Consider the following 16935-nt stretch of genomic DNA (forward strand, 5'->3'; position numbering starts at 1 on the left):
TTTTTTCCTTTTGTTATTAATTCCGGAGGACAAAGTTCCAAATAAAATATTTTTTCTCATTTCTACCTCCGATATTAGCACCTCCAATTCACTTTCCGTAAAGTTTTGTTTCTTGTTGCTGGCTTTTGCCATTTTCTTGCTGCTTGCTTTTGCCACAGTGGACTCATTACCATATTACAATTGATTTAATTAAGGGAGGAGACAGGGTGGGGTGTTGTGCTCGTGCATGTGCGCTCAATTTCACGTTAAATGGGATGTACAAAGAGAATATACGTGGGATCCTGCGTACACAGAGATTCATACATCTGGGTTTTTACAGCTTTGTCCCTACGCAATGTTTTAGTATGAATTAAACGCAAGTCTTTGTACATGAGGCCCCTGGACTTGTAATCGAACATGAACTAAAACCACAAACCAATTCAACCAAGTGAAGTTTTCTTTGCATTGATGTTGCAACAGGAAGTGACAGCGCTGACACCACATAGCAGTTTGTCTTAGAATGAGTCTTTATTTTGATTACATTGAATTACAATACAAACACACATACATACACACACACACGCACACACGCACATATCATCACTATTAATGCACCATACTTCAAAAAAGATAAATACCATTTTCATACACATTATTTACTTGAATTAATAGATTTGTTTTAATGCTTACATTTAATATTTTACAATATACTTGGCCTTTAGAGGGCATCATACCCAACATATAGCGATATAGCAAAAGTGTTTACAGAGGTCTTTCTACTACAAGTGCTTTGGGCTTGACCTTACAAGACATAAAGAAACATCAGCTCAATGGGTATTTACTTGCACATTTCATTAAAAAATAATAATAAGGCCTCACATACTGAACCAAGTCACTAGAAGATTTAAATTATGATCAGCTGGGAATTTTTTTTAATATATATATCTATATATATATATATATATATATATATATATATATATATAATAAAAACATTGTTAGACACAGGAAACATCAGACAACTTAGACTTAGATTTAGACCCTTTAAAAGCAACGTAACAGAAAAGCACAGAGGTACAAATTTCTACTCACCGATACTGTTTGCCAGAGAGGTAAAATGTGATACCAGTATATTGGAAAGGGATTTATGATCATATTCTCATACGCAAGCTGTTGTGGTTTAAGAATTAAGGGATTATTGATAAAATAGGAAATAATTCCTTACAAAACTTCAGTAAATGTCTATGTGATAAATTATTCACTAGGTAGTCTTCATTAGTTACCATTAACTTAAATACAGTCACTAAAATATCAGCCACCAGAAGGTATTTCAGATTTGAAGTTATTTTCTTTTTCAGATTGTTGTCTTATGTTTCACTTTCTGAAACAGAGTTTTGGAAAACAAGTAAAAAAGCAACAGAGTATCTCAACTGAGGTGCACCAAACCAGCTGAGCCTTTGCACTTGCCTGAAGTATATCTTTAAATAGTAGTGACAGGGACCTATATAAAGATGTAACTGTTATATTGTAAAAGGCTGGTCATTGGAGTAGGTTATGTCATTCTGATTAAGTAGCAGTAGATAAGTATGTGTTATTGTGTATTGGAGGAAACTGCTACACAATGGAGAGGTTTCCTGTATAACACACAACCTTGAGAGAGCAGCTCTCACGGTCTGCTTTTCCCTAGGAGAACTAGAGAGAGTTTATGCCCACACATAGACTATCTTCTAAAGTATACAGACAGGCAGAGCCAAGAAATAACTATCAGCAATAAAGTGTTCCCTTTCACAATAAAAGGTACTCTTCACCTCTGTGTATTCTACATTGTTCAAGTCTCAGATAAACTCAGATAAATATAAGCCCTTTTTCATTGAATTGGATAATATCATATAATTGGCAATCCATATACTATTGAATAACTCATATTAGTCTTACTTTATAATATGTATAAACTCTATAAATACAAGAGTGTATAAGTACTTATTAAGAATGATTTTCCTATTTCTTCATCAAATGCAGAATGTGTCTAGTGTCTAGTGTATGAACCACACATTTCCCTTATGAGTTCTATTAGATATTATTAGATATCTCTCTATATAGATAATATATAACTTAAAGCAGGTAACTCTTTAGGGAAGAAGAACAATATCATACCTTAAATATCATATTTTTTCTTATACTACTGATGTTTTTGTAACTAAGCCCAATAAAATAACGAGTTTACTATCTTATATAAATGCAATCAGGTTGAAAAAATTGAAATGTCTTTTCGTGTTGTTGTCCAAGTACAATTCATGTATCAATGATTGGGAATTCATTAAATTGACGCAAATTATGTGGAGAAAGTATGCTTATATTGTAATTGTTATATGTTAAAAAAAACATGTATTTATTATTCTGTGATTCACAAATGAAACAATCTGTTCTGTTAAATGACAGCTGCACTAACTTGCTTTATTAATGGGTTCAATATCTGAGAATATGAAAACAGCTAAGACCGCTGATAATCATGCCAATAACAAAGTTATTTTGTCTTCACTATATACAATAACTGACCAATAATATAGATTTGTGGATTATGAATGCAGATATGTTTTGCTTATATATTTATATTTAATTGTTTGAAAGAAAAACAGTATATATGTATAGAGAGAAATGCCAGATTCAAGCAGTCTGTTATGTGTGTGTGTGAGAGAGAGAGAGCAATAAAAGTAACAGACTACTTCAATCTGAAATGTATGTCTGATGAAAACAAACATTTATACGATAATTGCTGGTGCACTGATTGTACGTTTCAATAACATTCCACATATGTTTTGGCTGAAACAAACACGCATACACACATACATAACATAAACGAAAAGCTCTTAATATCTCATTTGAACAGAATCCATCCAATGCCAGTATGTCCAGTTGAAAGAAAACTGCCAGTCAATTGATAACAATCACATTGAAGAACTAATGAATGCCCGTGCCACGCTAGGCCGTGATTCTCCAAACTCTTAATTTACAAACCTTCACTTGAGTCTTCTCTCTCAGAAAAGCTGTAATACTGCGATGCTAGTAAATGTGTCAAATTAAAAGCCTAATCTGGTCGTAGAGGCTGTCATTGCACTGGGTTATAATACACTGAAGTGTGTTCTTCCCATGAAACTCAAACTCAAACTCAAACGTGTTCTGATGTTATCGAATGTATTTCCTTGAATGCTCTTATTTTTCTCTTTCTTATGTAAAACTGCCTACCTCCAGGCTAAAATAGCTGCAGAAAACTGGCGTATGTAAGTGTAAGTGCTCGGTTACTAATGCTGTTGATGAGAATCGGAGCACAGAAACATCCTTTGCCCTTTATCCCAAATATCAAAGCAAGAGAAAAGCAGTCGCCTTTTTTACAGCTTAGGCGAGAAACAGAATAGCCTACTCACTATGACATGTCCCTCTCCCACCCACCCTAACACTAGTAGCCCTAAAGTTGCAGAAACCGTGGATCCAAAAGATGTCCACGGCGTGCGAGAATTATCTCCTAATGGGTGAGCTAGGGATCGAATCAAGTGGCGTTGTCCTCTTCCTCGTCCAGGAGGTAGTTCAGCATAATGACCGTGCTTATAAAATCCCCCAGCTCGACAAAGTCTGCCGTGATGATGTTGATGCCGCTCTCGCCGGGCTTCTGTGTGCGGACCCACTGCATCATCCCAGGAAGAGCCCTGCGTCACACAAAACACGCCACAGGCAAGAAAAGGTGTCGTTAATAACTCGGGGATGCATGTTACTGGCACTATTTCAATTTCACAAGAAGCACAGACATATTTCCTTTATTTTTCTCTATTTATGTAGTGCATAGGTGTTTACATATAAACACACACACACATTCTGACATGCATACATACACAAATGCATACTATGTTTTTTTTTTTTTTTTTTTCTTCTTATGAGATCAAGACACACACCCCCTTCAGGTTTTGGAGAAGGGCACTCTTGAAAATGGTGCAAATTGACAGGAATATGACAGCAAGTCCCTGGAAATTGACTCCTGATATCATTATCCGAGCTCATTTAGCACAGAAGGATGATGTGGCTTTATGTGTCCGCCCTGAAGAGTGATGCTGGGCTCATAAATCCTGTTAGTGATTAGGTGGGTGGGTGCATGGCTCTATTTTTTGTACCTCAGCTGCCAATAAAATGTGCTTTGATCCTTCAAATACAAATCCCATGTACAGACCATGATGCTTCAAGAGCACCTCTGTAGATGATATTACTCATGATAAATATGTATTCAATCTTGGATATGTACTTTAAATTGAAACTCTGCTCTTCAAACCCATACTGTGCATTTTATTTTTTCCTGTTGAATTCGTTTTTTCCACAGAACAATACCGTAGAAAAGGGCATTTGTAAGTATCCATGCAGCCGGTAGTTTTTCAGATACAGTACGTAGAATAAACATATAAATGTCAAAAACGGTTATGCACAGAATAATTATGCTTAAAAAATGCTTTAAAAAATCTGGTTTACATAAAGAACACGCTCAGGGAAATAACAGCTTGCAACAAACATCAACATGCACATACCCCTGTCTAGGTTTGTGATATTCTTTGCGCCGATGCTTCAAGTTCGGTACTTGCTGAAATATGCAAAGTAGAAATCGAAGCAGATTTCCACCAATACATAAAAAAAAACATACGCTGAAAGAAGAATACATTCGAGTGTATGAGCCTGCAGTGAAACGGACTGGTGAGGTAAGAGAAGGTTGTAAAAGCCCGAGATTAAGGATCCTCTACAAAAACCTCCCTGCAGCAGTTGCTCTGCCGGTAGAGCAGGTGTCAAATACCCTAAATCCAATCTGACTGCAGTATGTCCCAAGATTGTGTTCAGACACAGCAGTGAGCTAGGGTTACAGCAGCACCCCGAGCCAATGTGGTGCTTAAATGCTGCTGAAATCATTCAGGACCTCCTAGTTGGCCAGGGTTGCTGTTTCCCGATGGCTGTGTAACACAATCAGTTATATAACATGGATACCAAGTGATAAATGTGTTTGATTTGAAGACAAAATAATAATCTCAATCATCATTAAGATTTACCCCAAATATTGTCTTCATTTAGAATCTACTGACTAGATTTGCATTCTATTATTAACCACTGCATTCATCTTATTGCTTTCTACAGACCTGAGGGATTTCTGTCACTAAAATAAACCCTGGCCACGACTGATTTTTCACTGGAGGGTGGTTGTTTATTCTAAGATAATGTATTATAATATGTAAATAGGGAGTGCATTTCTGTTAGTAATTTGTATCTCTGCTATTTATTTCAAGAGCTGCATAATAGTACAGGATTGATTTAAAAAACATTCATGTTACTTTACAATTTAAAAGAAACATTACAATATATGACCAGAATGATTAATCTATCACCGTAAGTTTGAATAATTAAATATAGGACACTCTGACAAGAAGAAAAACATTATGTCTCTGAACCATGCACATTTAATTATTACCTTATTAAACAGAATATATTTTAGGTATCTCTACTTTTAAGTGATTCATTTTGAATCCAAACTGCTTTGTAGAGAGCGGTGACTAATGCCTTTCCTAAAGGTCAGAAGATGTAAATGCAGCTTTCTGACCTAACAAATAAAGTTAATGGAGTACACAGCCAAGTACACTGTGCTCACTAAAGGATAGGGCAGGCTGCTGTCAAAAACAGCATTACAGCATCACATCTTTTGAGCATACCTTTTGCTTTGTATTAATCAAGACATTTTATTGAAGTGTGTAAAGATTTGACCACAGCAAATGATCATGGACCATTGGGTCTCAATCCTGTTCCTGATCCTGATCCTACCACCTACCCTGCTGTCTTTTGTTCCAACTGAGCTCTCAGTTACTTAATTGAACACTTAATTTAACTAATTTGATTACATTTGACTCTATAAATTGTGTAACTGATAGAAAGTTGGTTCCTTAATAAGATAATCATGTCCTTTTACAATTTTATACTTAACTAAAAACCCCTACTGTTTAAAATAATTAAAAGGTTCTGATTTAGAAGACGATTAGTTCAATTAAGGGTTCAATTAAGTAATTAATAGCTCATTTGGAACAAAAACCAGCAGGGTAGGTTGTCCTCTAGGACCAGGATTGAGAACCAGTGACATAGACAATTCCATTCAAATCGGTGCTGCATTTCACTCACCTTTCTGTGATGGTTTCTCGCAGGCCACTGGCGACCCCCTTCATGACTGTGCTGGCTTTTGGAGTGAGCACCACCTGAGACACAAAGAATGTGCCTTTCCGACGTCTCTCCGTGACGGTGGACTGCAGGAACTGAATAAGCTTCTCAGGATCAGTGGTGTTCGCCCAAGGAGATGGCATCATCTGCCCCGGCCAGAGGAAGGGCACCTCCAGAGCGACTGGATTGTGGTAAAACACCAAAACTTGGTACTCCTTCTCCCACAGATACTTGAGGTTCACTTCCTGAGCAAAAATGGCTGGGCACAGCTTGTTCCCAAAAATATCCTGCAGCATGTGAACCAGCTTCTCGTGGTGGCAGTTCTGCATCCCGTAGAAGTGATTGAAATCCAAGAAGGCCACCTCGCGTGAATGGGAGGATAGATAGGCATTTATCTGCTCCAGGCCTTCTTTCACCTTGGCGCTGAACAGTCCGTGGGCGAAGTACAGCTCGTTGTCTGGGTCCCGGGGCTTGGTGGAGATGCGCAGGTCGAAGAAACGGATCCCGGCCTCGAGTTGGCTGGAGAAGTTCATGGTCTGGGTGGCCAGCCACTTCCGCATCAGCTTCTTGGCCACCGTCCCAAAAACAGAGACAAAGTTCTGGACGGTTTCTGGTTGCTCCGGACCCACTGGGGAGGACTCATCGATGTAGAAGCTAAAAGAATCATGAGATCCTAAGAAAGAAAGAGTCTGTTAGCAAAAAACATCTTTGGAGGACAAATGAAAAACAATGAAAATGTTCTCAAAGATCTTAGAGTTATTTTACATAAATGTAAGCATTGATCCATGAGTTAAGTGTAGAAACAGAAAATGTAAGATAGTACCACATACATCATGGTACTATGTCTTGGAAATGATATAATATATAATATATTGCCTCTCAATTTCTTTATACCCTTTGTGGAAGTTGTTTTAGAAAAGAGAATGTAGGTATCAAGAGCATGTGTGTAAAAATATATTGATATGTATTTCTTAACAATATTTAGATTGTGAATATGTTGAAAATAAACACTTTTATAAATACATATAAAATGCCAATGGAGAGCGCAAGCAACTTCATGCCACACAGGCACAGTAATTGGATTAGTTTTCAGTCTTTTTCAACTTTCATAATTTCTGTGTATACTTTGGATCGCCAGAAGCAATGTTTATTTTAATTTGCTTGCTTTTCTCTTTAAAATTCAAAAGCCCCAAAGGCAGTGCATTGGAGCAAATGGACTTGGCTGTAAAGTGGATGCGTGCTATCAGTATTCTCCCATCTGGGATCGGTCTGACCAGCTGTGCCTGAAACAGTTGATCAGTCACTGCAACAACAAGCCTTCCCTCATTCGAATGCCCTTCTGAAGATTAACTACCTGTCTATTGCCATTCTGTGACATTATCTACCGGGAGACCTATAACAAGCAAAAACCCTATTAACGTTACTAAATATTGCAGCATAGGACGGTGGCTCTTAAACTTGTGTACTGATAGTATTTTCCTGAAACCAACTGAAGATTGCGTACTGAAAAAGAAGACCTAATCTGATAACAATCGTCCTCTGATTAAAGGTGTTTGCCTAGCAGGACCCTTGAAAAGATTGCTATCGGCAATCAAACAAGTCCTATCCACCCACATTCAACTGAAGACACATTGTGAAATTACAGTGAATGCAAAACTGGGAATTAATCTGCACAATAAAGTGTGATCAAAATATATAGATTCCTTTATTTCATCTTAATTTTATAATATATTACAATTAAAAGAGCTGTTGCTTTTCTGTTTCCGGACATCATGGGTTTTCAGGGAGATTAAAGCAATAATTATCAACCAAACATTTAATGCTGTTTCTCTCATTAACATAACACAGAAGTTACCATAAAGCATATGTAGACATATAAACCATGTAAAATAAATTATTATAATAAAATAAATATATATTGCAACTTTCATTGGTGCCCTATTTTGCTTTAGTTTGAGTTATCTTTTTTCAATTTCAATTTCACTCAAAACAAAAAGTGTCTGCAGCCTTTTTATGCATACCCTGTGGTTCCCAGGAGGTTATGTCACTAAAGTTACAGCATATTAATAAAATCCATGCTGGGTTTCATCAAGCAGGCCCTTGAGAAGTGTCACTTTATGTCCTTCAGATTTCTGTAGATTTAATAAGGACATGCAATGGCATTTCTCTAAATCTAAATCTCTATGACCCATCGATACCAGGAAACTTACAAGGGGGATAAAAAAAACAACAACACAAGAAAAGATCATGCTGAGAAAAACAAAAAAAACGAATAAGTCGTTATAGCACAGCACATTAGTCTAGTGACGCCCTGCTGCCACAGGAATCAGTTTTGACTGCAGTTCAGTGTCACTGCAGCTGCCTGCGCCTGACAGACTCTATTGCATTTCAAAGCATCGCCGTTGTCTCACTGGCACCACACTGTGCACGATCTGCTAGATTCGTTCCCTCGGGCGCAGTGACAACCCAGACTGGACCTGCTGTGAGAGCTGACGCGGTTAAATAATCGGCAGAATGCAGACAGACATTGCTCGACCTCCACTATGGGGTTCGCCTGATCTTTTCCCATCTGACCAATTGGCCATAGTGGGTCGAAAATGCCATTGGGGGTTTTCGCAAGATATCTGCTCTTGCTCACACACCCCTAGCCAATGCTAAATTGCTTCAGATAATTGCATTATTATTATTTTTTTGGCACTGTGGTGGTGTTTGTTTGTTTCTTCAAAATATGAATCTCAATGTCATTCTAACAAATATAACGGATGGCTTACAGCTGGCATCAAGGTGTCTGTGCCAACGAACTTAAAGGGTATGGGCACATCACATGGATACTTCCAGAGCAGAAATGACATTCCCTGAACTATCATTACTTATATAAGGTAAAAGTCTGAGAATGGGCAGGGTTGCATGTAAGGACACAAAGCAACCAGAAGCCTAGTCATTAAAACTCTTAGACAATGAGTTGGGGATTCGTCCATGGCTGTTGTTCATTTACAACCATTTGCCAACGTGAAACAATAGTAACCATGATCTGAAAGCAGGGAACACAGGCACAGAACCCACTCTAAGACCCATCTGTCTCTATGTCTTTGATCTCTTGTGAGGAAATTTCATGACAGCAGTTCAGTCATGAAACAACTTAAGGAAAGATTACACTTAGTGTCCCCTTGAAGGGCTATATATAATCCTATTAATATATTGCTTTCTTGCTTGGATCCCCCAATGATTGAAAATTATTTGATTGTGTTCCAAAACATTTGGCAGTCTGGGGGGCAAACCATTTTTAAGTGTAATTTCAGAGGCTCTCAAAACCTGTTCTTTAAGTCAATACTCAACTTAAGGGAAATGTTGCTGTATTTAACACTTAAGTTATCCTGTATTTAAGGTGTATTATGCGACTGCACTCAGAGCTTGAACAAAAAGGATGGTCCACCAGCTGTAGAGAGCTGTCTGCGAACTAACCTTATCTACATCTACTTAGTATCTAAATGTACTTGCAACTGGGGGGATATAAAACGCAGCCCACAGACAATAATCTGTATTACTGTAATTGTTTTAAATGAGGCTTGAAACCTATATCATCACCTGGGATACTGGGATAAAGACCTCATAAAAGTCTAGATATTGGCCCCATTAAAAAACTATTTGTACAGGTCCATACTTACTCACAGGGCTGTATCCATATAGGTACAGAAAGGGCACTCAAGGAGAACTGAGGTGATCTCTGATTTGATCTCTTACCCATGGTGGGCACCTCCAGTTGATGGGAGCTGGGTTCCGGCAGGTTCAATTTTTCTCAGATATATTCAAAATGCAATGCAATACACATGTGTATATATTGGACGTGGGTTTTCAGAAATGTACATATTTCTGTATTCAATCTATCAACCTGAAGAAAAACTTTGCATCTTAATAAGTTGGTAATCGAAATGCACCTATAAAATCTGCAGGACCCTCAAGAGGACTAAGGGTTTGCAATGCCTCCACCAATCCTCCTCAAATTAAACTGAATGCCCTTGAGGAATATACCAGCCACATTAAGAATAGGTAAGATGTCCTGTAACCGAGCCTCCCACAAACAACCATCCTCTCCGAATCTCCTCTCCCAGTGTGGATGGATAATTCATTGCAATGTAATGCAGGGTGTCATGAGGGATGTTGCTAAGTCGGTGCCAAATATTTGTGTACGTTCCTACTGGGGCCTAGCTCATCTTTAATGGAATGGGTGTATATTTGGTCCCTGAATGGTGTGCACATATGCAAAAGCTAAACGTTTCCCATTGGAAATAACAATTCTGTTTCCTTATAATTGTTTCCAAGTACCCATCTACTGACTCAATGAAGGAAACTTAATTGAAACTTAATTGTTGTTGTTATTGTAGCTATCTCTCAGCTCAATTCAATTTAATAATAATGAATATATTCTTATATTCACCATATGCGAGAGCCTTACTCAGTTCACTACCTTACTAAAGTTACTAAAGGCTAAAGTGAACTCTCCCCAGATCAACAGAACACATTACTGCAGAGTTGGGGGGGGATTTTGCGTACAGAGCTTCATTTCAGGAACATTGCCATCTCTTTGATAACTGAAACCTTCTCGACTTGTTTTCACTTGTTTGACAAATGCATACTGTATTACATTGTCTTACATTGTATTGTATATTATACTACAAGATATGGTTGTGCATTATATTGCATTATCCCAGTACCTCACCTTGTAGAGGAATTATTCTTCCTCCAGATATAAAGTAAAGTAGAAATATTTTAAGGACTAGCATCTTCAGATTGACTTTATAGCACGCTACTTGTCTATTTTAATACAATGTGCCTTATGTCTGATCTTACAGCTCTGGCTCAACGCCTTTCATTTCCCCCCGAAGGCAGCTTGAGTATGACTGCTTTCAAGATGCTAACCTCAGTGCTCACAACGTGCTCAAGAACTGGTACCATTACAGGACACCAGAGCGTTGCCTGTAGGGATTATTACAGAAATAAACGCTCAGATTTGTCCTTCTGGTTGCCTGGAAAATGTTCAAGTCTATCTCTTGTGCTGACCTCTTCCACAGACAGTGGGAGCACCTTATTTTTGCCTACTATATGCACCAGTTATTATACAATTTATAGTTGTATAAATCATGCTCTGCTTTGCGGATCTCTGTCCTGTAGTAGTTGGATTTTAAAAACAGGTTCATAGGTCACAGACTGGGGGAATTAGAAAGAACCTCCACAGCAGAGAGTTTACAAATATCTCATATCCAAGGCAATGAGTGGATTTTGAATCTGCTCGTAGTGTAATGATAGGAATAATCTACTAGCCACATGCCAATTATAAAACAAAAGTGGTGTGTTCTTTGATAATGAGGATTTAGACATGGGACTACCAATCCAATCCAATGGTGCCAATTGACAAGTGTACATGCATCTGTTTATCAGATCTCATCTAAATAAACTAAGAAGCTATAACAAAATTAAAAAATGCTGCAAATGTAAAGGGGATGTTTCTCTACACATTACACAAAAACTTCAAGAAAGCATTAAAATGGAAAGTACATTTCCAAAGTAAATGGTATTTATTAACATAATAAGCACTTCACACTGTGTGGTTTTCTATAAAGAAACTGAAAAGCTTTCTATTTTTTCTCAGACAAAATGCCAAGCTTTTAACCTTTTACTATATTCCTGTGACATTAACTATTTTTGCTTTTCTTCCTCCTTGACATCACTAAGAGTAATAATATACGGTAAAATACATTTGTATGGATGTAAAATTACTGATGTATTTACACTATCCTTTATTTTGGATGAGACAGCATTTAACAAAAATGATTATTATATAAATCATTGTTGATTTAACAAAATATTGAATGCACTGAAATTAAGGTAGACAATAAAAAAGACTATCTATTGTCATATCTAATTAATTAATGCTACATATATATTTTACAGTAGTTGTTTGCACACCCCCCTGATTGGCCAGAGAGTCTGTTACACCAACGATCATTTCCCTGGGTAAGTCTCTGTACTTCACTCTCAAAACAAACATTATCTCTATTTTTTTATCATATGGCACAGACATTGTTACGGTTACATAATGAAGGGCACAGCACTAGCATCTCAATAGATCAATTTGGAGGTCTTGCTAAGAGCTGAAATGTTTCTTGCAAATCTCTGCTGCAAGATGAGTTATGCTGCCATGATCTCTATGAAATATATGATACATAAATATAAAGAGGTAGGCCAGAACGCAAAGAGCCACAATATCCTGACCTCAAAATAATGATAGCATTCAAGTCTGTTAATAACAGAGCGACATGTGCTTTGGAGGGACCAGCTGCAGCAATTAAACACAAGTCTGCTATGGAAATTTCCACATGCTAAAAGCAACAGTTCACAGATATAAGCCTTCTGTTTTGAATCAGTATTATTACTTTTATCATTATTATTATTATTCATAATAATATTACTCAAAGGCAGACAAACAAATGTATTTACTTTTTAAACTCAAATTTTCCTGCTTTTAAATTTAAATTAAACCTTTTTTTAGCCAAGTAATGTGATACGTTAATCAAAAATTGTTTAATCAAACATTGGTCCATAATAATAGAAATATGGAGGCAACTTGATACACCAAGAAGGCTAAAAGAAAAAATAACAGGGAGCTATTTGGGTATGCAGGCTTTTAACTACATGTTTTATTTACAATATACAGGCAGTTCTAAAGTGTTTCACTATTGAAGAAACAATTATTATGTGCAATAGCTGTTTAAAATATTTTAAATAATATCACCCATAAGCTATTTTGCTGTGATGCTCTTTCTATGGTGTATATGTTATAAACACTCTACCAAGGTCAAACTTTTAATGGCATTAACTTCAAGCTCTCAAAATATACAGTGTATACATTCCTGTGATTCATTTTCAGAATCTCACACCACAAAAGTGTGTGATGAGCCCTGAATCGCAATACACAGTCTTTACTCTTTAGCATAAGCCTTTCCATCTGCATTAAGCATGGAGAATGGGTTCAGCTGATGTCTACCTGCTTTCACACAACAACCCAGTTCCTCATTGTGCACAAATCATTCCCAAAGCAATTAAAGAGGCTGCAATATTACTGAAACAATATCAAGCATATGTTTAATAATACGCATTTCATTAACGGTTTTCCTGCTGATTTGACTTCAGGCTTTATGCCTCATTACTTATGAGCAGTACAAAATAAAACACTGCAGACAAAATGACTCAGTGCAGTTGTGCTGTACTTACATCAAACACAGGGAGGAAAATCTGTAGGTAGAATGAGATGGTAGATATATGAACGTGTCGTCTAGTAGTAATGCTCCTTTATGACTGCACGTCCATTTATTTAATATCCTTATACAACAACATTAAATGGACACTATTCTGCGAAGGACAGACCAACAACCGCCGTATAACATCTTTGTGCTTTTCTCTCTGCTTTTCTTTAGTCTTGTTTCTTCCTCAAGGCACATTCTGACCTTCACCACTAACCTGGTTGTGACTCCAGTTTAAAATGGGAAAAAAAGGCATCTCAGGAAATCCAGTTACTCTTATCAGCCCAGAAAATACATTTTATTTCTAACAAAAACTAAACTCAATTTGTTTCTCTCAAAATGGTCCGTGAGATGTCTGTGAGCTGCTCGAATAATAAAGACAGATGATCCCTGAGCAGCCTTCGGTTGATTCAGGATACCCTGAGTGCTACAACCAAGATTAGGACCATATGCATATTCCAATACTTTCCAAAGGTGTTATTTAAACTGGAAATACAACTGGGGGATTATAAAATTAGAGTCATCTAATGGCTCTTTCCATTTTGCTGCTGTCACTATTCCGAGTCTCCAGCCTAATAATTAAAATGGAAGGTTCTGTTACAATTGTGGGTCTACATGCATATTACCTGTCAGCAAAAGAACGAGGAATGAAAAGGCCTCTAATTGGGTCTAATTCAGAAAATAGCTTCACAGATTGGCCATTTCATCTGCTTACATCTATTTTTGGATAGTTGTGTGAAATTTCAGCCTCTTTTCAATTCCACGAGACTCAATCAGTACTTATAAGATGCATCATGCCTGCTGTCGTTTGTGAAGTGGATCTCCAGCCATGGAGATGTACAGGGTCTCCTGCTTTTTGCTTAATTCAATCAATAATTGGATAATTAGGTCAGTTTAATAATTGCAGTTCTGTAAAACAAGCATTGTAACTCGATGGCTACATAAAACACATCTTATGGTTTCATCTGAGAAACATGTGCGTAACATGCTTTAATGTACATATACTCAGAATCAAAACCTACTTGAAAAACACTTATCCTTCCCTGCACAACGGTGCTACAACCTGTGTTAGATTTGCATGATCAGATTGAAAAAGAAAATAACTTATTTTCAAAATCCTCTTTAGCTCAGACGCAGTTTTCTGAGTGTCTTATGTGAAGCTGAGCCACTGGGGAAGCTTTTGTCACACATGATATACTTTACATGACAGAACACAAAAATGTACAGCCTAAATGAGGATTAAAACAATGTAATTTAGCATTGAAGGTGCACCGTCGTTCCATTTCATATAATTCCTAAAATATCAACAACATTCAGTAAATTAAAAAAAATACAAATCTGTCCTTTTATTGTTACACAAGCATTGAAATAAGGTTAAACTGTTTGTTAATATTATAATTGTACATCTGCTTTATATATTTCAATCATATGTATACAGAATGTATAATTATGTCTTGTATCTATTTACCTACAACTGTAAAAAAATAATACTATTAATATAATATATATATTTATTACACACATAAGATAATGTAGTCACAAAAAACTAAAACCAATGCCAGGTATCAATCGACTTTGGTGGATAGAATAACTGCTCTCTAAAGCTCCATAGAATTATTCCCCCCTGAGCTCCAGTCTTTCTCCTGCTCCATTTCCATTTGTGCTTGCCCACTAAAACTAAATTAATTAGCATCACTCCCAGCTAAATTGTTCTAAATCCACAATCCTGCAGGTTTCCTAGCTTTGTAGGTGTTGTTAAATCATCAGTGGTTAAAAGCATCAGATAATATTAATTTTGACAAATGTTGCAAACAATTAGCTAAAAATAACTGAGTATGTAAATCACAATCTTAATTAAAAGCTACAATGATTAGCCCCAGTGTATGAGAAGGAAGGAGTTAGGGGGTGAATTAGCCACATTAGGGTGGCGTTCAAAGGGGATGAAATGGCTGACAGGGTGAGGGTGAGCGAACCTGCCAACAGACTGCTGTGAAATAGCCAGTGAATGACTGTCCAAAGACTGCTGGGAGACAATACTGGGGCTGTGAGCTGCAAGAACATTTTGATTATTTATTTTTACACTAATCATGAGTCACAGTCTCATACATTTATCTTTAGGATAAAAGTCTACCTACTCATGTTTTTGTTTGTATGTATGTATGCATGTATGTATGTATGGTTCTTCACATATTGAAAGTAAATCCTGTCGCCCCTTCTGGAAATCAGTCTGATATTTGGAAGGACGCATTTTGTACATTACAACATCCCTCCTGATCTTTTCAGTCTGGTACCTTTATGACTTTACTCTATAGTGCATTTTAACACGTCACTTTCACTTACAAATACACAAAATGTGCGGGAGGCAACGTTACCGACAATAATGTTAACATAGTAAATCCATATGCGTTATTTAGCGTTTGGAAGTGGCATTGAACTGCCAGTAATAAACCTAACCATATCACCATCCTTACAGCTGAACTAAATAAAGGACGTGCTTTGACTCGTTGAACGAATTGTATATCACTACAATGCTAATTAAATGACACATCAGTTTAAAATATTGAAGTTACCGAAACAAAATAATAAATCAATCATTTTCGCTACATGCAATCCAAATTAGCTGCAATTTCTCGGGTTTCGCATTTGGGGTTTACAGTGCCCCGCAGTCCGTGTGCTCGGTATGAACCGGACCTCCTGTTGAATGTTTCCCATCACATCTGCAGATACAACGCACTTGCAGCTGCAGACAGCGGTGCCCCTCCACTAACAGTGCCCCGCTGCTCGCCTCTAACTGCGGACACCGTGCATCGCTTCGGAAGCCTCGGGTTTGCGATCCCCAGCCGATGCATGCTATGTATGAACTCTCCATTCCTTCAGGTGTTACGGGAAGGAACTCGTTTCAAAACAAGGCAGAGTCGAAGAGACGTTTTCCAGAGCCACATGCACAGCTACCTCCATACCCCCGCCCGCACTCACCCGGGATGGCGAGGTTGGTGAGCGGGGTGCGCTGCATGCTCCCCGGCAGCCCCGCCATCCAGTCCGCGAAGCCCGGCTCCTGCCTCCCTTGAGATGCGGCCATGGCGACCTGCCTGCTGCTCGCGCGCCGCTGCTGTGCCCGGTCCCCGCGTGCGCTCCGCACACCTGCCCGGCCCCCGCGTGCGCCCCGCACACTCAGCGTCTGCGCAGACGTGGCTTGTGCGCAGCGCTGCGTCGAGAACCGCGCGTCGTCCGAGCCCGGCCTGCGCGGAGGCTCTTTTGAAGCCCATCGCGTCTGCGCAGACATTGCCGTGCCGGTACGACGACATTATTCCACGTCAGGCGCCGGGCGGGATGCGGTGTCTGCGGCGCTGTTGCGCAGCTGGTGCTGATTCTGTCCGGGCCGCGTTGCTCGGCACTGCCGTCTGCCTCGTCAAGTGTTAAGAGGGCAGCAGGT

At 38.2% G+C, this 16935-nt stretch overlaps 1 protein-coding gene across 1 annotated transcript; it reads right to left on the minus strand.

Moving 5' to 3' along the window:
• Positions 1-484: 484 nt before the first annotated feature.
• plcxd3 (phosphatidylinositol-specific phospholipase C, X domain containing 3) lies at positions 485-16710 on the minus strand. Its single transcript, XM_066711439.1, has 3 exons — positions 16479-16710; positions 6169-6877; positions 485-3680 (listed from the first exon to the last, which is right to left on the minus strand). The coding sequence occupies exons 1-3, from the start codon at positions 16579-16581 to the stop codon at positions 3524-3526; spliced, it is 969 nt and encodes a 322-aa protein (XP_066567536.1). The 5' UTR covers positions 16582-16710; the 3' UTR covers positions 485-3523.
• Between the last annotated feature and the right edge of the window lie 225 nt (positions 16711-16935).

The sequence above is a fragment of the Amia ocellicauda genome, chromosome 8 (genome assembly GCF_036373705.1).
Source record: "Amia ocellicauda isolate fAmiCal2 chromosome 8, fAmiCal2.hap1, whole genome shotgun sequence".
Taxonomy (NCBI): Eukaryota; Metazoa; Chordata; class Actinopteri; order Amiiformes; family Amiidae; genus Amia; species Amia ocellicauda.